We start from the raw sequence: 19,928 nt of genomic DNA, 5'->3' as shown, positions 1-19,928 counted from the left end.
TAAGATGAAGAAAACACCAACTATCTTGCAGGGTTGTTGCGTGTATTGAGATACTACATGTAAAAACACTTACCCAGTGCATCATATATTAGGTATACATACCCCTCAAAATGTTCTAGTTTCTTGTACATATCATTCAGGAATTTGTCCTAATGTTTCCAACTCGTTTTAGGTAGCATAAGAGTATAAATAGCATGATACATTTTTTTAAGATTTTATTTTTAAGTAATCTCTACACCCAATATGGGGCTTGAACTCACAACCCCAAGATCAAGAGTCACATGCTCTACTGAGTCAGTCAGCACTCTGATACATTTTAATAAAAAAATACACAAATTCGTACATGGAAGGGTACAATCAAAATGTCTAACAGAGGTTACCTCTTGGGAATAGCAATTTTAGTTAATACCCTTTTATATTTTAGGGACGGACTCCTGGGTGGCTCAGTCGTTAAATGTCTGCCTTGGGCTCAGGTCATGATCTCAGGGTCCTGGGATGGAGTCCTGCATCGGGCTCCTTGCTCAGCAGGGAGTCTGCTTCTCCCTCTCCCTCTGCCACACCCCCTGCTCATGCTCTCTCTCTCAAATGAATATATAAAATCTTTTTTTAAAAAATACCCTTTCATATTGCTGCAGTTGTTTGGTTTTTTTTTTTTTTTTTAACTTACAAAGACTAAAGGAAAATTATTCAGCCTGGCTTAAATCTTTTTAGCCTATTTACTTCTTCTTTGCAGTGTATATAATCACCACTTTGTGAAGCCAAACTTTTTGTGTGGCCCATACCTCTCCTGAGTTCTAAGAGGCAGCATGAAGATATAGAGGCAGAGCCTGGGGGCCACACAGCCAGCCACTTCAGTGAATAGGAAATAAAGTCTATTTTGCTATTTTCCCAAAGATGAAAATAACTAGCATTATTATTAGTACAGAAATTCATTCACATACATCTTTGCTTGTGAGGTAAGGATTATATAAACCCTTTTTCCAGATGAGGATCAGAGAGACATAATGACTTGCTAATAACCCAAGGAGCTAGGCCTGGGGCCTAAAACCAAGTTGTATCCCTCTTACCAAAGTGGGGAGGCCAAAACACTCCTTAGAATTTTAAGTGACTCTGCCCTACCGCATTACACAGGAAAGAAAAGCATTTTCCATTTTGTCTCCAATTTATTTTTCCTAGACATGCCTAACATTTTGCTGGGGTTTTTTCTTAAGTCATTTTCAAGTGTAGAGCTTTGTGGCATTAAATACATTCACATTTTCACATTGTTATGCAACTATCACCACAACCCATCTCCAAAATTTTTCATCTTCACAAAATGAAATTCTGCACCCACTAAATAATAAATCTCCATTCCTGCCTCCCCCTGTCCTTGGCAAGCATGATTCTAACTCTAGAGACCCTATTTCTGTCTCTATGAGTTCAACTACTCTAAGTACTTCATATAAAGGGACTCATACAAAATTTGTCTATGATTAGCTTATTTCATCACAATGTCTTCAAGGTTCATCCATATTGTGGCATGTGACAGAATATCCTTTTTAAGGCTGAATAATATTTTTTCTTCCCCCAAAGATTTTATTTATTTGACAGAGACACAGCGAGAGAGGGAACACAAGCAGGCAGAGTGGGAGAGGGAGAAGCAGGCTTACCGTGGAGCAGGGAGCCCGATGTGGGGCACGAGGTCAAAAGCAGCTGCTTAACAACCGAGCCACCCAGGCGCCCCAAGGCTGAATAATATTCTACTTTATGTATATGCCACATTTTGTTTGTCCATTCATGCTCCCACCCTTTGGCTATAGTGAGTAATGCTATTATGAACATGAGTGTACAAATTATCTGCTCAATTCCCTGTCTTCAATTCTTTGGGGTTTATACCCAGAAATGAAATTCCTGGATTATATGGTAATTCTGTTTACTATTCTGAGGAACTGCCATACTGTCTTCCACAGTGGCTGTGCCATCTTACATTCCCACCAACAGTGCACTTGAGACTTGCAATTTCTCCACATCCTCACCAACACCTGTTATTTTGTTTGTTTTGTCTTGTTTTTAAGTAACAGCTATCCTAATGGGCTTGAAATGTTTGTGGGTTTTTTTTTTAAGCTTTTATTTATTTGACAGAGAGAGAGAGGGAGAGCGAGAGCAGGAACACAAGCAGGGGAGTGGAAGAGGGAGAAGCGGGCTTCCTGCCGAGCAAGGAGCCCGATCTGGGACTCGATCCCAGGACCCCAGGATCATGACCTGAACCGAAGGCAGACACTTAATGACTGAGCCACCCAGGCGTCCCTGGGCTTGAAATGTTTGCTGGCCTTTTTGACCTTCAAATAATAGACCAAAATGACTCTCAAGTCCTTACTGATTATCTTGAAGCACATCATGCAATCTATTATTTTTCTTACTTTATTTTACATTTACCTACTCTGAAAGTCAGTACTTATCAGGGGCACCTGGGCGGCTCAGTCGGTTAAGTGTCGGACTCTCGGTTTCGGCTCAGGTCATTATCTCGGGGGTCATAAGACTGAGCCTTGGTTAGGCTCTGCTGGGTGTGGAGCCTGCTTGAGATTCTCTCTCTTCCTCTCCCTCTGCCCCTCCCCTCCCATGCGCTCACTCTCAAAAAAAAAAAAGTCAGTAGTCACTCTTCAGCTCACTCACTCCACCCAATGAGCTGCCTACAGTTTATCCTTACTGGTTTGGTGTTTCACCACCTGAATGAAATGATGTCATATATAAATTTGAGATATTTATATGCATACTCTCCTCAAATCGCTTACAAAACATTAAGAGCACTAATCTCCATTTACCCAAGCCTGCCACTTCTGTAATCAGACCTATTTTAGAGGTAGATGTAGCGTGAGGCAGCACAGCATTCAAAAACCACAGGTTTAGAATTCAAGTGCATCGGTTCAACTCTCAATGTTGATACCACTTACTAGCTGAGTGCCTTCAGGCAGGTTACTTAACCTCTCTCAATTGTATCCTCTCATCTGCAAAATTGAGAAAATAACTCTACCTGTTTTATAGTATTATGTTAGGATTAATGAGATAGATCTGTGTGGAGGGCTTGGCCTATTGCCTGATACATAGTATGAGCTACAGAAATGTTAGCCAATTATATGCTGTTTGAACTCCAAAAACAGCTAACTTAGCTAAATTTACTCTGGGCCAGGAGCTATCCTAAGGGTTTTACATTTAGTGGCTCTTCTAATCCTTTTAACAATCTTATGAAGTAGGTATTGTTGCTATCCTTATTATCCAGATAAAACTACAGAAAAGCTAAATATCCTCAAGGTACACGGCAATCAAGAGTAGGAGTTGGGACCTGAATCCCAGCTCCTTACCAAGATACAGTTCAGCCTCTCGAATACAACAGGGGCCAGGCCACAAAGCAAATGAGTGAAACCTGTCAAAGCAAAAGGCCGACTGGAGAAGAGACAACCCTTTTAAAAGAACAAGCCGCTACTCAGCTCCAGCCAGTTACTGCCACAGAGAAACGCAGCCTCAAGGTTGCCTGATCTTTGAATTTTTCAAGAAAAGCCAGCAACCTAAGCGGAAGGCTTTTTTCTTAAAGTTTTTATTTATTTAGAGCAAGAGAGAGAGTGTGTGCACATGTGTGCGTACAGGGGTGAGGAGGGGCAGAGGGTGAGAGGGAGAGAAAATCTCAAGCGTGACTCCCCTACTCATGACCCTGAGATCATGACCTGAGCCTAAACCAAGAGCCGGTTGTTTAACTGACTGCACCACCCAGGAGCTCCTACAGACTAAAGGATTTTAATGTAACATACTGAAAACTTCTCTGATAATGGTTTCAGATTCTACATTGCAACTAATCTTTAAGAAACTTCCACTTGTCGAGTTTTGATATAATCTCAAAGAATATGCACGGTTATCTGATAAGGCATTAAAATACTCTTCCCTTTTCTAATTATATACCTGTGTAAGGCTGAATTTTCTTCATCTTTGTCAGCTAAACCAATTATTTCACAACAGATTAAATGCAAATGCCTTCGTAATGTCTATTACGACACTGAAGAGTTGGAAGAGGTAATGTTACTTCTCTATTTTTTATTTTGGAAAATAGTTACTTTTTGTTAAGACATTATGTTAATATACGGTTTATTATTTCTATTCTTAAATGAATTTTTTAAGCTTTATCAGTTTTAAATTCTAATACAATAAAAACCGATAAAAATGACCTACATAAACTGAAGTTCTTTGAGGTCTTCAATGACTTTTAAGAGGTCCTGAGACCAAAGAGTCTAAGAATTTTTTATTTAAGACAGTGGTTCTCAGGGCTCCTGGGCGGTTCAGTCGTTAAGCGTCTGCCTTCAGCTCAGGTCATGATCCCAGGGTTCTGGGATCTAGCCCCGCATTGGGCTCCCTGCTCAGCGGGAAGCCTGCTTCTCCCTCTCCCACTCCCCCTGCCTGTGTTCCCTCTCTCGCTGTGTCTCTGTCAAATAAATAAATAAAATCTTAATAAAATCTTAAAAAAAAAAAAAAAAGACAGTGGTTCTCACCCAGAGTGATCTCCTGCCTGGACCATTTGGCAGTATCTAGAGACATTTTTGGTCATCACAACAGGGAAGGTGCTACTGGCATATACTGGTTAGAGGCCATGGATGCTGCTAAACATGCTACAATGCACAGGAGAGCTCCTCATAACAAAGAATTACCCAGCCCCAAATGTCAATACTGTTGAGGTTGAGAAACCCTGCTTTTGAGAAATAGTCAATGGCATACCAAAAAAATGTTAATATTAAGAAAACAGCTACGGACGCCTGGGTGGCTCAGTTGGTTAAGCGACTGCCTTCGGCTCAGGTCATGATCCTGGAGTCCCGGGATCAAGTCCCACATCGGGCTCCCTGCTCAGCGGGGGGTCTGCTTCTCCCTCTGACCCTCTTCCCTCTCAGGCTCTGTCTCTCATTCTCTCTCTCACAAATAAATAAATAAAATCTTTTAAAAAAAATAAGAAAACAGCTACAAAACAGCAGAGATGACCTAATTCCAATTTCTTAAATTTTTTAAAAAAGATTTATTTGAGAGAGAGAGGGAGAGAGCGAGAGAACACAGCAGGAGGAGGGGCCGAGGGAGAGAATCTCAAGCAGACTCCCCAATGAGCAAGAAGCCTGACCTGGGGCTCCATCCCAGACCCTGAGATCATGATCTGAGCTGAAATCAAGAGGCAGACACTTAACTGATGGAGCCACCCAGGCACCCCCCAATTTTATTTTTAAACTATGTACACATGCATACAAAAAAAGGCTAAAATATGTCCCACGTGTCAAAAATGGTCATCCTGAGTACGTGGTATACTTCCTTTCTTTAAATATCTATTTTCTGAATTTCCTATAATTAATACATGATCTTTTTAAAAACTTATGAATAAGTAGGAAGCCTGTCTTCTAAGTGTCCTATTCTATTGACTTGCATGATTCAACAGGAAATTCTCAATAGTAAAGTATGGAATTAGTGAAATGTCAAAGAACAAAAGCTCTTCAAATAGAGCTAAGGGAACACTAAAAACAGATTCTTGGTTCTCAACAACAGTAAGGATTTACAAGGAAATTATTAAGATAGTATGATGCACTGTAAGATACTCCCAGACCACAGATCATGTCCAGTCTCACCTCTGCCATACAGAACGAACCTGGACAATATGCTCTCGTGATATCACAGGCACTCTCTTCATTTATTGAGTAGTTTCCGATTTTTTTGTTTTTTAAATAAGAACACTGCCTGCCTGACTTTTGTAAATTCCTTGCATAAGCAACATTAACAACATAACAAAGCTTTCTTTTCTCTTCTTGAGAAATTCTAAGAAGGTTGAACCAATGCAGGCCCAATGCTTTAGTTCTTTTAGGAAGGCACACAATACCCACCCACAAGCAGATATAAACAGAGATGTCAACCCTGAGACTCAAGGGCTGCTTGAAGCTGGTTGCCAAACATGTAAATTTCAGTTGTTTCTTGCCAGTATGTGGAAGGCAAAAACACATGCTTCAGTCATCTATGGCAGCTAGTGATATCTGTATAAACCATCAAACTTGGTTAAGACACCGATAAAAAGGGATGCCTGGGTGGCTCTGTCACCTTCAGCTCAGGTCCTGATCCCAGGGTCCTGGAATTGCGTCCTACATCAGGCTCCTTGCTCAACGGGGAGCCTGCTTCTCCCTCTGCCCTGCCGCTCCCCCTGCTTGTGCTCTCTCTCTCTCTCTCTGACAAATGAATAAAATCTTTAAAAAAAAAAAATACCTATTAAAAAAATACACACAACAATCCTCAGAGGTTCCAATTATTCATTTGGCCTTAAGTAGTAACACAAAAGATACAATTGAAATTTAGATACAAGACTTGAATGGAAATTCAGAATGAGCAAAGTTGTGTAACAAGATTTTGACAGGCACCTAGGTTTGCAGAAAATTCCTCCTCCTGAGTAATGTTCTTGGAAGGAAACAGACTTTCCAAAGTAAGGGAAGTATAGTCAGACTAAGAATTAAAACTGGAGACAGCCAGAGTGACAGTCTGCCTCCAACCTGGAAAATCGCTACTGACTCATCTCTAAAATAATGGGCACTGCCAACTTAATCAAAACCACCATGTTCAGGGACAATGAAACTGCAGATAGAATGTAGTAGCAGAGGGGTGCCTGTAGCAGAGGGGTGCCTGAGTGGCTCAGTCAGTTAAGTGTCTGACTCTTGATTTCAGCTCAGGTCATGATCTCAGGGTCTTGGGATTAAGCCCTGCGTTGGGTGGGCTCTGCACTCAGGAGGGAGTCAGCTTGAGGATTCTCTCTCTCCCTCTCTCTCTGCCTGCTCATGCATACAAACTCTAAAATAAATCTAAAAAAATAAATAAGGAAAGAATGTAGGGCAGAGGAAGCCAATGAAACTTTAACACTTTACTTGAGAGTAAAGTCCTTTAGAAACACAGAATCTCATGACTTTCCCTATTGAGAGACCAGATCAGAAGACCCCTGAGATTCAGATTTTAATCCTGACTGTACTACTTACTAGTTGTAAACTACTGAGCAAATCACTTTACTTCTTTGTTCCTCTGCGTCCCTATATGTAAAATTAAAAGCTTCAATTAGATGACCATTAGTCTTTTCCAGCAATAAAATTCTGATTCTACAGAGACAGAACGTTAATAGTGAACAGATCATAGTGACAATGGTGAAATCAGGACTCTAACCCAGATCTCTTAAACTTCCTTATTGATGTCATTTCACAACATGAAAGACATTCTAGAGGCTCATATACCTGAAAAACTACAATTCCTGAAAATCCTTCCCAGGGCCAATCTATACATTTGAGGGGCTAACTTTTACTCCAAATGTATTCTGGTACTGGACAGATACTCCATAACATGGAGTTTTAATAACATGGTTTTAGTATCAGTATCACACCCACATTTTGGATAAAAACACCTCAGGAAAAAAAATCCCAACTCAGTGGGGAATCATTCCCCAAAACACCTTTCCTTAAAATCACCTGCAAAAAAACAACCCACAGGAAGACTTTTTAAAAAGGGGGAAGAATGTACAAGTGAACAGTAGAATAACTATAAGATGAAGTATATACAAAGGAAGGGGTAACTTACTAGGCTCTGGATGTAGCATTTTCTTAATGGTTTTAGCTGCCTCTCCTCCTTTCTAATAAGAAACAAAGGGACAAATGACTAGCCATTCTGCCTCTCAGACTCAATCCAGTACCTTAAAAGTGGCAGCTGAAAGACCTGACAGCAGAATGGAGACTTGGAGCGTTTCTCACCAGAGGCATTCAATGGTGAATAGGCGAGCTAAGAGAGTAGGGCTTTGGTTTTAGTTGAGTACTGGCCAGCTCAGGTGATTATGAGTAGGTGGCCATATAACTTATCATTCAAACTAGGACTTCTTTTTAAGAATGAAAGGAGTGTTAATAATTGTACTGGGACAATGGGGAAATTAGGATAGTCCCAAGCAAACCAGGATATACGGTGGCCTTGTTATAAAGAACCCCAGCCAGCAGCAAGGTAGGCAGGGGACCTACAGAGTGACCTTTTCAACCACGTAAGGTAATCTTACCTCGATGTATCAAGGGGTAGGAGCCCAGCAGAGGCAAAACAGAAGATGGGAATCAGTCTTTCCACCAACATCTCTCCTACTAGGATCTGTTATAAACCTATCAATTTCCTCAGATGCCATTTTCTCATCGATTCCTATATCCCCAGCCCTCCAGAGTATAACTTCCATTTTAAAATTGGTCCTAATAAGACAATAATACTCAGAGCACATGGACTTGACCTCCAGTGTATATCAACTCTGCATCCTGAGAGGTACATGATAGAATCTTGGGTATCAACACTGCTAAAGTGCAATGAGTGAGTAAGGTAGCAAGGAAAGTGTGACCCGTCAAGGTATGGGAAGAGCAGATAACAAAAGTGACAAACTGCTGTTGTCAAGTCTTTCCCTGAATTCCTGACTTAGGATAACTGACGTGAAGAGCAAGTGGAATCTAACCCTCCTTGTTAACCTAATCTGTGAATAACCTTGGAAAGGGAATGACTTCTTTTTCACAGAAACAGAGTGAAGTTGCTGGTGACAGAAGTAAATTTTATTTGTAAGAACACTATAATTCAAGCTCATTAAGGATTAAACAGGCTTATCATCTGGTCTAGGAGTCATACCTGCCTTTATGATATTGTGTCTGTGGCGAAGTACTTCCAAATGACTTATCAGCGCTTTCTGGGCGAATTATCCCGTGTTACATTGTTTAAACCTTCCAAAAAACACTTTATCATTATTCATCTATGTCCTTACAAGGAGACACCTACTTCTTTTGGCTGAAATCAGGCAAATGTACTCAACCAGCATGCTTTTAGCAGATATCAAACTCAAATTATAGGCTCAGTAAATAGTACGAGTCATGTATGTTGTTTGTACTTTTGGTTGGGCTAATGGAGAAAAGGAACCAAACTGGTAACCAGAATATACCCACTCCTAATTATACCTCACTAAAGCAGGTGAGTTCAACCCAGTGTGAAGTTACATGGTTTATATAAGCAAGTGTGGAACACGCAAAGTGTAAGGAAGAAGGAGACTTTAGATGACTCCCAAGACCAACATCCAGGTGATTTCTAGCACCAAGAGAGATCTGCTGGAGGGGTGAGTATGGTAGCTATGACCAGAACTATGCTTATTGGCTCAAAACCCACTGATCCATCCCCACAGCTATACCCCCTCCCTTCATTTACACAAAGCGGGTGGGGGAAGCAGGCAGCAAAGTATCAGAGTGATACCAGCAAGAGAAGAGAATGTAGGGGAAAGTCAGGTCCTACAAAATAGTCTAAAAATTTCAGAGCAGTCAGCAGCATGTCTCAGCTGCTCCAGCAGACCCAGGCTGCAAATCCAGCTCCATCGCAAACTACAGGAGCCTTGGAGGTCATTTAACTTCTCTAAGCCTCAGTTTCTTCATATATAAAATAAGGATAACAGCACTAACCCTACCTTAGGAAAGTTTCTTGTAAGTATTAAAAGTGGTCACATATATAAATGTGCCTGACATATTAAACACCCCCAAATAATATGTGATAAATGAATGACGTGCTCAAAAATTAGCTATTTTTATTGTTTAACATTTATCTTTGTGAACAGCAATGTCTCAGTTGAACGTCAGGTGAGGCATTCCTATTTAATTTGGTGACCCTGGGGAGCACTGTAGATTTTTTGAGGGATCAGCTGCAAATGTGTGATCATGAGAGTTAAGTTTAGGAAACTTATGTTGGCAGTAATGACTAATAAGTATTAAAGCTGAAAAGAACAAAAATCTGGGAAGCAGCTACTGGAACCAAATTTTCTACAACGGCCAAGGTAATAATCTTTTTTCATCCCTAGAATTATATTTCACTTCATCTGAACCAGAAACAGTGAATTCCAATATCTATTCTTCCACCAATGCCCTACCTGTTCTCTGCATTTCAGAACCCTCAGCAGTCACTGATCAATGTCCTTTCTTGATTTTTTTAGCACTTAGTTATGACAATTAATACAAAACCTTCAAATGCCTGTGTCTTTCCCAACTCTCGGTAACACTGGCTATTTTCCAAGTGGCAAATAAGACATATGTAAAGTGCTTAGCAGAGAGCCTGGCACACATTATAAGCTAAATAAATGATTAAACAAAATTCTTGCAGTTATTAAGATTAAAGAGGCACACATAGTATGTTCCTATTAAATATTTTTAATCAATAAATAAACATAAGATACTTTTGTGGAACAACTTAACTTTATTTACAGCAAAACACAAATATAATTTATCATCTAAGAGGAGCAACTAGAGTTGCACATGTGCTCAGAAATTGCTAATTTTTCCAGCTTTCAATTTTTAAAAAAGGAGATCCAGAAAAGGTGAATTACCCTATAAGAAAAGGGAAAGAAAAATATAAAAAGGCAACTTAGAAACAGAACATGCCTGGGAGCAATGGGCCCTACTTGGCCTGCTGACTGCCAAGGACTAACAAGGCAGCTCTGGGCAAGTCATCTTTCTACTTTTCCACTCCCTCATCCATAAAATGAAGATCTTCCCTTCTCTCTGATTCAATGAGGAAGAAAGAAGATACAAAAAAGACTACGTAATGGAAGTATTTCCCAAGCTCAGTCAATCTCAATCAACTTTAGATTTCTGCCATATCCATGTAAACACATTTACCATTATTTTTCTTTAAATTGACTTTTAAAAATTTTAACCTCACCTTAAGCAATAAATTCATTAAAAATATTTTATACATGCTGGTTAACTTTTCCATATATAAAAATAAGTGTACTATTAAAATTTAAATATTTATTCAAAAATCACCTAAAATCAGCTTACATATCCACAGGCAAATAGTAACCTCACCCTTATAACTTAAAATCAAAATTTTAAACAGAGAATCAAGTAAAAAAGAAATGTAATTTCACATTCTCACAATAATCTGAGGTTAATCCTTACAGATTACTATTCAGTTCTTTAATTGTAAGAGACAATACTTAAAGTGTGGGGCACCAAAAATTGAAAACAGAATCGAATCTTCTTAACCTACGTCATCTTCATTTGAATTAGGATTTTAGTTCCTTTAATTTTAAAAGGCTTTAATTCTACTCTTGAGTATCTAAATTCAGACTAAAACAGTAATAAAAACAATTACTTCTTTCTAGAACCCATAAAAAAAAATTAATATTAGGGCGCCTGGGTGGCTCAGATGGTTAAGCGTCTGCCTTCGGCTCAGGTCATGATCCCAGGGTCCTGGGATCGAGTCCCGCATCGGGCTCCCTGCTCCTTGGGAGCCTGCTTCTCCCTCTGCTTCTCTCTCTCTCTCTCTCCCTCTCTCTCTCCCTCTCTCATGAATAAATAAATAAAAATCTTAAAAACACATAAATAAATAAATAAATAATATCTTTAAAAAAATTAAAATTAAGTACTGTTTATTAACAAATGGAAGTGCTCTTCACCTGGCTCAATGCATAAGATAAACTCATCTACTTCTTCTATTAAGTTACTTCTTAACTCACAATTCAGAAGACAGCATCCATCTGTGTTTCAAGTTTTACTGGTCAATAAAGTTTCGCTGATCTAAATGATTCCAACTGCACTTTACAACCAAATCTAACAATCATCAGTGAAAGAGCACACACTTTTGGTCACCAGGATCCATAACTGAGGGCCACTGCTTCTCTTAGGAACTCTTAGTAATGAAAAACACACTGGCATAAGTTAAGTCAGTGATGATCCTTTGAACAATACGGACAACTTTTTGCTGTGCTAATAATGTCTAATAAGACTGGCGGTCATCAGTTCTACCTCACAAGCTTATTCTAAAGTAGAAGTGACAAACCTGGGCATAATTCTAAATTTGCCAATCTTTGATAGGTATCAATTAGCTGACTGAAGAACAAGTGGGAAAAATAATGTGCATCTATAAATATCCATGTTACCTTATCCTTATGACACGATCTCTATAATTTATCATAGCAATGTCCTCCAAGGCCATCTCTATGAGCCTTCTTTCTTTCCCACTAAAACTCGTAAGCAAGAGGATTATTTGCTATAATAAGTACTGCAAACCCGAGAAAAATCAGGTATCTGTTAAAGTATCATAAAGCAGAGGGGAAACATTTTTTAAAGGGTCATATGCACTATTACAGACGATAAGTAAATGTTCCTAAAATGCAAGCTTGGGGGCGTGGTTTATACCTGATAATATCATTTCTGTTCCTCTAATTGCCTCTGCTTTATAAACTATGCACTCAAAAACTATTTGTTGAACTAATTAACAGACCAAAGGATAAAATTTAACACCTTCACAGCAATGGATTATCAGTAAATAGAAAGGCCCAGAAGAAAATCCAATAACTGATTCCCTAATCACCTTATTGAAATGTATGTACTATGAAAGCTTTTTCAAGTCACAAAACTGCCCTACCACTAGCCATATTTTTCCTGATAAACTAACCACTGGACCAACAAATTCATTCCAATTAAACACCTGAGAAGTGCTAATGAGTTTAAGACTTTATTCCACTGGCTAAAGCCAAACACTTTATCTGTAGATAACATGCTCTTAGATGAATTTATTTACAAAAAAACTGATTCCAGGGCGCCTGGGTGGCTCAGTCGTTAAGGGTCTGCCTTCGGCTCGGGTCATGGTCCCCGGGTCCTGGGATGGAGCCCCACATCGGGCGCCCTGCTCAGCGGGAAGCCTGCTTCTCCCTCTCCCACTCCCCCTGCTTGTGTTCCCTCTCTCTCTGTGTCTCTTCGTCAAATAAATAAATAAAATCTTTAAAAAAAAAAAAAACTGATTCCATAAAATTGATAGAACTAATGACTGGGAAACAGGAAATGATCATTATTAATAGGTTCAAGTTGAGAATATGGTTATTATCACAGCTATTATCTGATGCTTAAAAATACATCTTGATGACAATACTGGGGTTAAGCTTATTTACATAGCATTTTTAACAGTTCATCTAATTGAGAGCTTTCTCAATTTTTCACATTGTACTGTGCTATGTGCAAATAAATGTTAGATATTGAAAGTGTCAATCTCCTAAAAGCTTTTGGTGAGGTTCAACCTAAATAACAATACAAAGAGTTGCAGCAGTGGCAACCAGAGCAAAAGCAGGGGATAGGCCCTGGTGCTAAGAATTTGACAAGTGTTATTTCATGCAGTCCTCACCACAACCCTATGGGGTATTACTGCTTTTATTACATAGCTGAGGAAGTGGAGAGTGAGTGACTTAACAAAGGTAACCCAGTTATCAAGTAGTTGATATTCACCCCCAGGCAGCCTGACTCCAGAATTCATGCTATTAATCTCTACCTAACTTATGATAATCAATAAAGTCAAAGACTCACATGAAATAGAAATAGAACTAAACAGCTATCTCACTTATAAATATTATGACCAAGTAAATATAGTTAAATGCTTCTCCCCATTCACAACTCCTATTAACTAACACTTTGAAACAGTACAGTTACCGACACTATTTGAAAAGCTTTTGGGGGCGCCTGGGTGGCTCAGTCGATAAGCGTCTGCATTCGGCTCAGGTCATGTTCCCAGGGTCCTGGGATCGAGCCCCCTGCATTGAGCCCCCACATCTGGCTTCCTGCTCAGCGGGAAGCCTGGTGTCTCTCTCTGTCAAATAAATAAAGTCTTAAAAAAAAAAAAACCTTAAAAAAAAAAAAAGCTTCTGAAGGTGCTTTTCCTACATTTAGTCATAAGCATCAAGAAAGAGATCATAATCTCTCAGTGAAACTCAAAACTTCGTACTAATGGGCTATTAATCTGCTAGCTCTACAGGTTCTAATATCAATTAGTCTTAAATATCAATTCAGGGAAAATATTATTAGATGCAACCAAAGACTTAAAGGGTAAACCCAGGATATACCCCAATATGTGTTCTAGCATACGTTCCTTGACGTTGGTAGAGCTCTTATGAGCAGTACTTCAACACACATTGTGCCTTCTCATTCCACATCAAAAAGTCACAAAACTATCCTGGCTGTCCCATTTGCACAGGTCTGTTACCAATACTGTAAGAACAAGTGTCGGCTAATAATATCACAAGTTATAAGTACCAAAGGGAAGGAAAACAAGCTCAGCTTTTCTCTGAGACCTGGCATTCTGTTCAGCACACAATCTAAACTTTACCTAATGTAGTTCTTTAAAAAAAAAAAAAGATTTTATTTATTTGTCAGAGAAAGAGAGCGCACACGCGAGAGGGAACACAAGCAGGGGGAGTGGCAGGCAGAGGGAGAAGCAGGCTCCCGACTTAGCAAGGAGCCTGATGTGGGACGCGATCCCAGGACCCTGGGATCATGACCTGAGCCGGGGGCAGACGCTTAACTTACTGAGCCACCCAGGCGCCCCCTTAATTTAGTTCTCACAAGAGCCCTTCAGGTAAGTCCTGGTACATCAGGAAACAGACCCAGAGAGTAACCTGACTACAAGGTCACACATTAAATGACACAGCAGTGACCATGTGTGTATGCTGTACCACATTGCCTTACAGAATAGCACAGTAATGCCCTTTTCCGATCAACAATAAAGAAAAATACTTTTTAAGTTAAAAGTATTTTAATGTTTTAAAAAAAAATCCTCCCACTTGTTACTGTCACAGTCTCACTGCCCAGCAGAACACCTTTCTCCTTCCTATTTTCTCTGGCTTACTCTTAGTATCTGCTGGCCTCATTGTGCCCTGGAAAAGGGGCCAGCTGTTAGAATGAAACAGCAATGATGTATTCTTAACAAATCCCATTTTATAAGGCCACAGGAATCATGCAAATATTTTTGCCCTAGGTATAAGGTAATTCTACCAGCTTTGTGTCCGTTACAAGAAATGTGAGCCTGCCCAAACATTTAGGAAATGAAAACAGTGAACAAACTATGAATACACTATCATTTTAATCACCGCTTTCTAAAGTCTTTAACCAACCCAGACAAGATACAAGAACAACAGCAAAATGCATAAAGGTAATCTCAGTACCATCCCAGAATCTGGCCTCCCACCACATTTTTGTGAAACATTAGGGATAGACAGCATTAGCCTCAAAACCCTAAGAGCCTCTCCCCTCAGGTGTTAACTGCTAAAGAAGGACAATGATAGATAAGATGTAAACCTGACATTTTAAATAGTTTTAAATTGGGGAAGATTATTGAAGGACTTCCCAGAACAGTAATCAGCTTTAACAAGTTAAGGTGTATTTATGACTCCCAGAGGGGGCTTCCTTATCTGAAGCAAACAGGAGGAACTTTCTGTTAGCATAAGTTGTACTGATAATGGAAGGTGAATAGCTAGAAAAGCTTTTAACCAAAAGTCTCTATGTTCAGGAAATAAGTAAGAAAAGCTAAGTATATCTGAGCTAAACTGGGGGTGGGGGGGTAGGGTCCTGCTGCACGGACTAGGAACAAGGACAGGAGTAGATAAAAAGGAAACAGGAAGGACTGAACTAGAGGAAGTGTGAGGGGAGGAAGGAGGAGGAAGGAGCAAAGAAGACTGAAACCCAGAAAGTAATGATGGAGATGGGCAACTCAGGCCTAGAAAAATAAGGAAATAAATGCCTAAAACCAGGAGGTTTGCTAGAGCCTGCCCTGTGGAAAGGACTCTCCTCTTCTACAGACTACAATTAAGTAAATTAACTGGCCAAGACTAGAGAAAATGGGGTTCATCTGAGACACAGGGGAAGGTCCTGCACAAGGACACCTTATTGAGTATGGAGGCAACATTTTAGTGTTTTTTTTTTAAGTGTTAACTTAAAATGGGTGAATTGTATGGCATGTGAATTATATATTAATAAATCTGGTATTTTTAAAAAGCGTTAAGCTGGGCAATGTATGACTGTACTCATGATTTAATTACCATGATTAGTTCAGGAATACCCCCTAAATTCCTTCACCCAGTAGGGAGAATTTCCTTGTGCCTGGGGACATCTCTGTTGGAAAACATCAGTCTGGAAAGGAGACTAGGGTATAATGAATACAGAAGAAAAAAAACGGTGAGTTCTTTAAAGAGATCTTCCCCATTTTTGCCCTTGGAATTTTTGGCAGTGTTGGGGAAGGAAGCTTTTGTTTGGGGTATGCCTTGAAGTAGAATATCAGATTTCTTCAGGGGATGATCTAGGGCCAAAATCTACCTAGTCAAAGAGAAAACGATCTAGGGTGGAAAAGTCAAGTCAGTTCTGGAGAAACCCCAGAAGGTTTATCGTGAAATGATCACACAAGTCTTATCTCTGCTACCCCTAAATTGGACTGTACGCCCGTGCCACTTCCGACTGTTACTCGCCAAGAAGAGGGATGCTTTGCCATGATCCCAGAAGTTTCTGGCCAGCTGCCCACTGACGTAAATTAGAAAACCATTCGGGGACCGGCCTGGGTGAAGCGAAGCGCCACGTCCAGCGCTGGGCTCCCGCTTCCTCCCTCTCGATGCAGGAAAAGGGACGGAGCGGGGTAGAAGGCGAGCGGTAACGCCAGATCAGCCGTCTTCGCCCTCCTCCCCTTAGCTCGCTTCCGGGGAGGCGCCCCCAGCGGACCCCATCCCCACTCGCCCGCCTGGGGCCCGAGACCCCCGGGAGAAGGGCGGCGGCGGCGAGCACCCCCACGGGCAGCAGGCGCACCTCCCCCGGGGCAGCTGTCGCCGCGGCCCGCCCGGCCCGGGCCTCCCCGGGAGCAATAGGCTATCGATTCAGCTGCCTGTCGCTAGGAGCCCCGGGAGAGCGAGGCCTACACCGCCCGGCCGGAGCCCCGGCCTCGATTTCGCCACTTTCCCCACACCAGAGGGGGAGCCCGGGGGCAGTCGAGCCCAGCTAGGCGGGAGGGAGGAGGAGGGGAGACCACCTGCAACGGCAGCGGCCGGCAAAGGGGGTAAGGCCGCGGGGCTGCAACCGACAAGTCTCCGGGGGTCGCCCACCCACCACCCCCCGCCTCACAAGTTACGCATTCAAGTTCAGGCCGGTGCCCCTTAGCCTCCAGAGTCCCCGGCACTGCCCACACCGTAAGAAAAACACGACGCGGAAGAGGCCACTACAGAGAAGGGAGATGGAGCTGGGCCCCTCAGGGCGCCGACGGGGGCGGCCAACAGCCACCCGCCCGGCTCCTCTCCTCGCTCACCCAGCCAGCCCCCCGAGTCGCGGGCCCCGACCCCTCGGCGGCCCGCCCTGTCACCGCCCGGCCCCCAGCCCCAAGGCCCCTTCTCCCGGACGCCGGCGCCAGGGACTCGAGCTCCCCCTGGCCTCCGGCGCGCCTCGGCCTCCTCCCCCTCCGAATCCCCAAAATGCCCTCCGCACCTTTTTAAAGTACATGGAGGAAGAGTTTCCCATCAAACTTTGTCAGGCGGTAATCTCGCCCCCCCCCCGACCCACACTTCCAGGGCAGTCATCAGGAGAGATCACTTTGTACTTGGGATAAAGCGAATTAAGGACCTGTCAACCATTTTAGGTCGTTTTTTACAGAAGACATCCTCTCCTTCCCCTCCCAACCCCTGCAAGGGTTTGAATTTGACACCAAACCTTCCCACCGCAGAAGGGGGGTTGAGGGGGGGGGCGGAGGGCAGAAGGAGGGTGGCGAGGGAGAGCGAAGGGGGAGGTTGGAAGGGGACCGGGAGGCGCGGGGCGGGGAAGGGGGTTGATTTACCTGAGACCAGCCACTGGCCTCCATTGTTGGAGAATTCAATGGCATTGACACAGCCGAAGTGGCCGAGGAGGTCCTTCTTGTAGAGGTTTCTGCAGCCCCGCAGGCGTCTCCTCTGAAAGTCCTGAGTGAGCAGGGGGTCCCCATGCAAGCCCCGCTGGGACAAGAAGCCCACCACTGACCTCATGCTGCCCCCCAGGCCAGCTCTCCTCTTCATGCTGGAACCGCCGCCGCCGCCGTTCGCGCCGCCGCCCCTCCCTCGGCCTCACGCGCGGCCGCCGCTCTCCCCCCACCCAGCCCTCCCCCCGCGCTGCGATCCGGATGGTTCTTTAACCAGCCATGGCAGACGGAGCGAGGTGTGCAGACACTCGGTGGCGTTCGCGGCTTCCTGAGGGTCCGCTCCCTCCCTTTCCCCCCTAGGCTCCTCCCTCTCCTTCTCCGCCTCCTCCAGCAGCTGATTCTCAGCTGCGGCCGCGCTTCCGCGACGCGCGGCCCTTCCGCCGGCCGCCGGTGCCGGGAGAACGCGGGCGGCGGCTGCCCCTCCCCCGCCGCGGGCTGCTGGCCGGAAGAACGCGGGCGGCTGGCCTGGAGACCACGGGCGGCGGCGCGCCTTTCCCGCCGCAGCTCCTCCCGGCGGTGCGGCCCTGGAGCACCGCACTCTGTGAAGTTGAGGGCTCGTAACAATCGGAGCGGTAGCGGGTCTGCGGTCTCGCCTTCCTCCCCCGGCGGCCGGCTCTAGGTCGACTACCCGCTCTTTTTTTTTTTTTTTTTTTTTTCCGGTGGGGAAAATGCAACCCCGGGGTGGCAGAGGGGTGGAGGACACGCTGTGGTCGCCCTCCCTCATCCCGGTTCGTCTCATCCTGGGGCCGCCCGAGCCCTGTCCAAGGGAAGGGAACCAGCAGTTAGGGCTGGACATAGGGCAAGGCCGCTTGGGGGTTTTATGAGTGCACCCGTCCCTACCCCCGCTAAGTAAATTTTTAATACTACTTCCTACACACACACACACCCCAGTTCAGTTCTCTCTCTCTCTCTCTCTCTCTCTCACACACACACACACACACACACCCCAGTTCAGTTCTCCCTTCCTACAGCCATTCAGTAAAAAGGCTAAACTGTTCCGTCTGGTAGATAATAAGAGTGGTATATGGGAAGGGGGGGGGGTCTTCATAAGTAGTACGAAAATGACCCAAACTGAGTTGAGAAAGCTCTGAGAAAACAAAGTACTTCTGTCCATTATTTCCAGGTACATGCGCAAGATGCAAGAAGCTTTATCCGAAAATAGCAATATACGTTATTTAATTGGGTGCAGTGAGCTCCTCTTCAAGGTCTTGAGTGTGGAGTTCTGAGGCTGTACAGCTGTTAACCAGCAGCTGCGTTCCAGGCCAGAAGTATCTGCACTTCAGCAGGCGGGGAGCCTCCGTGTTGTCGACCCCAGCGAGGAGACTGGGTGTTAAGTGCTTTGGAATTCTACCAGATACAGTAAAAGTCCCCCTGTCAGTGTGTTGCATTTTTCCTGGAAGCTATGCTCTGTCGTTGAAATAAACCATGGTCAGCTACTAAAATAAGCAGGTGTCAGTTTCACCTTTTCAATTTAGCAGGAATTCCATCCTCTGTATCAGAGATAGCAAATGGGCAGTTGAGTATACACCCGTGAAAGGTGGGCTGAACATGGAAGAGGACACCCATCAGACAAAATCACCTACTTCTACTTTTTGCAATAAAGTTAATTATACCAATAACATATGCAAGTAAGTGTTTAAAAGTCAACATTATAACAAATGTTGCTGAACGTATTCACCAAATTTCAGAAATTATGGTTTTAATGGAATATTGTTTTCCTAAACAGGAAAATGTGTAGTGCCGTCTTTTTAAAAACTTATGTTCTCAGGATGCTTCATGGTGTTTATTCATTATAATAGCCCCATAGGGCACCTGGGTGGCTCGGTCGTTAAGTGTCTGCCTTTGGCTCAGGTCATGATCCCGCGGTCCTGGGATCGAGTCCCGCATCGGGCTCCCTGCTCAGTGGGAAGCCTGCTTCTCCTTCTCCCACTCCTCCTGCTTGTGTTCCCTCTCTCACTGTCTCTCTCTCTGTCAAATAAATAAATAAAGTCTTTAAAAATATATATATATAATAGCCCCATAAAGGGCACCTGGGTGGCTCAGTTGGTTAAGCAACTGCTTTCGGCTCAGGTCATGATCCTGGAGTCCCAGAATCGAGTCCCGCATCGGGCTCCCTGCTCAGCAGGGAGCCTGCTTCTCCCTCTGACCCTCCCCCTCTCCTGTGCTCTCTC

General features: G+C 43.3%; 1 protein-coding gene across 4 annotated transcripts in view; it reads right to left on the bottom strand.

Moving 5' to 3' along the window:
* Positions 1–17,924, bottom strand: part of DCAF5 (DDB1 and CUL4 associated factor 5) — a 100,894-nt gene extending 82,970 nt beyond the window's left edge. For 2 of the 4 annotated variants that reach the window (XM_028124115.2, XM_028124184.2), the window contains exon 1: positions 17,641–17,915. In XM_028124115.2, coding sequence (XP_027979916.2) covers positions 17,641–17,854 — 214 coding nt within the window. In that variant the 5' untranslated portion in view covers positions 17,855–17,915. Of the gene's footprint in view, positions 1–17,640 lie in introns of all 4 variants that reach the window. The other 2 variants (XM_028124241.2, XM_028124318.2) reach the window with 2 other exon arrangements.
* Between the last annotated feature and the right edge of the window lie 2,004 nt (positions 17,925–19,928).

The sequence above is a fragment of the Eumetopias jubatus genome, unplaced genomic scaffold (genome assembly GCF_037043125.1).
Source record: "Eumetopias jubatus isolate StellerSeaLion01/CBP00866 unplaced genomic scaffold, mEumJub1_p1.0 scaffold_7, whole genome shotgun sequence".
NCBI classification, from domain to species: Eukaryota; Metazoa; Chordata; class Mammalia; order Carnivora; family Otariidae; genus Eumetopias; species Eumetopias jubatus.
The sequence above is the reverse complement of the archived record's forward strand: the minus strand, read 5'-3'. Positions and strand labels throughout refer to the sequence as shown.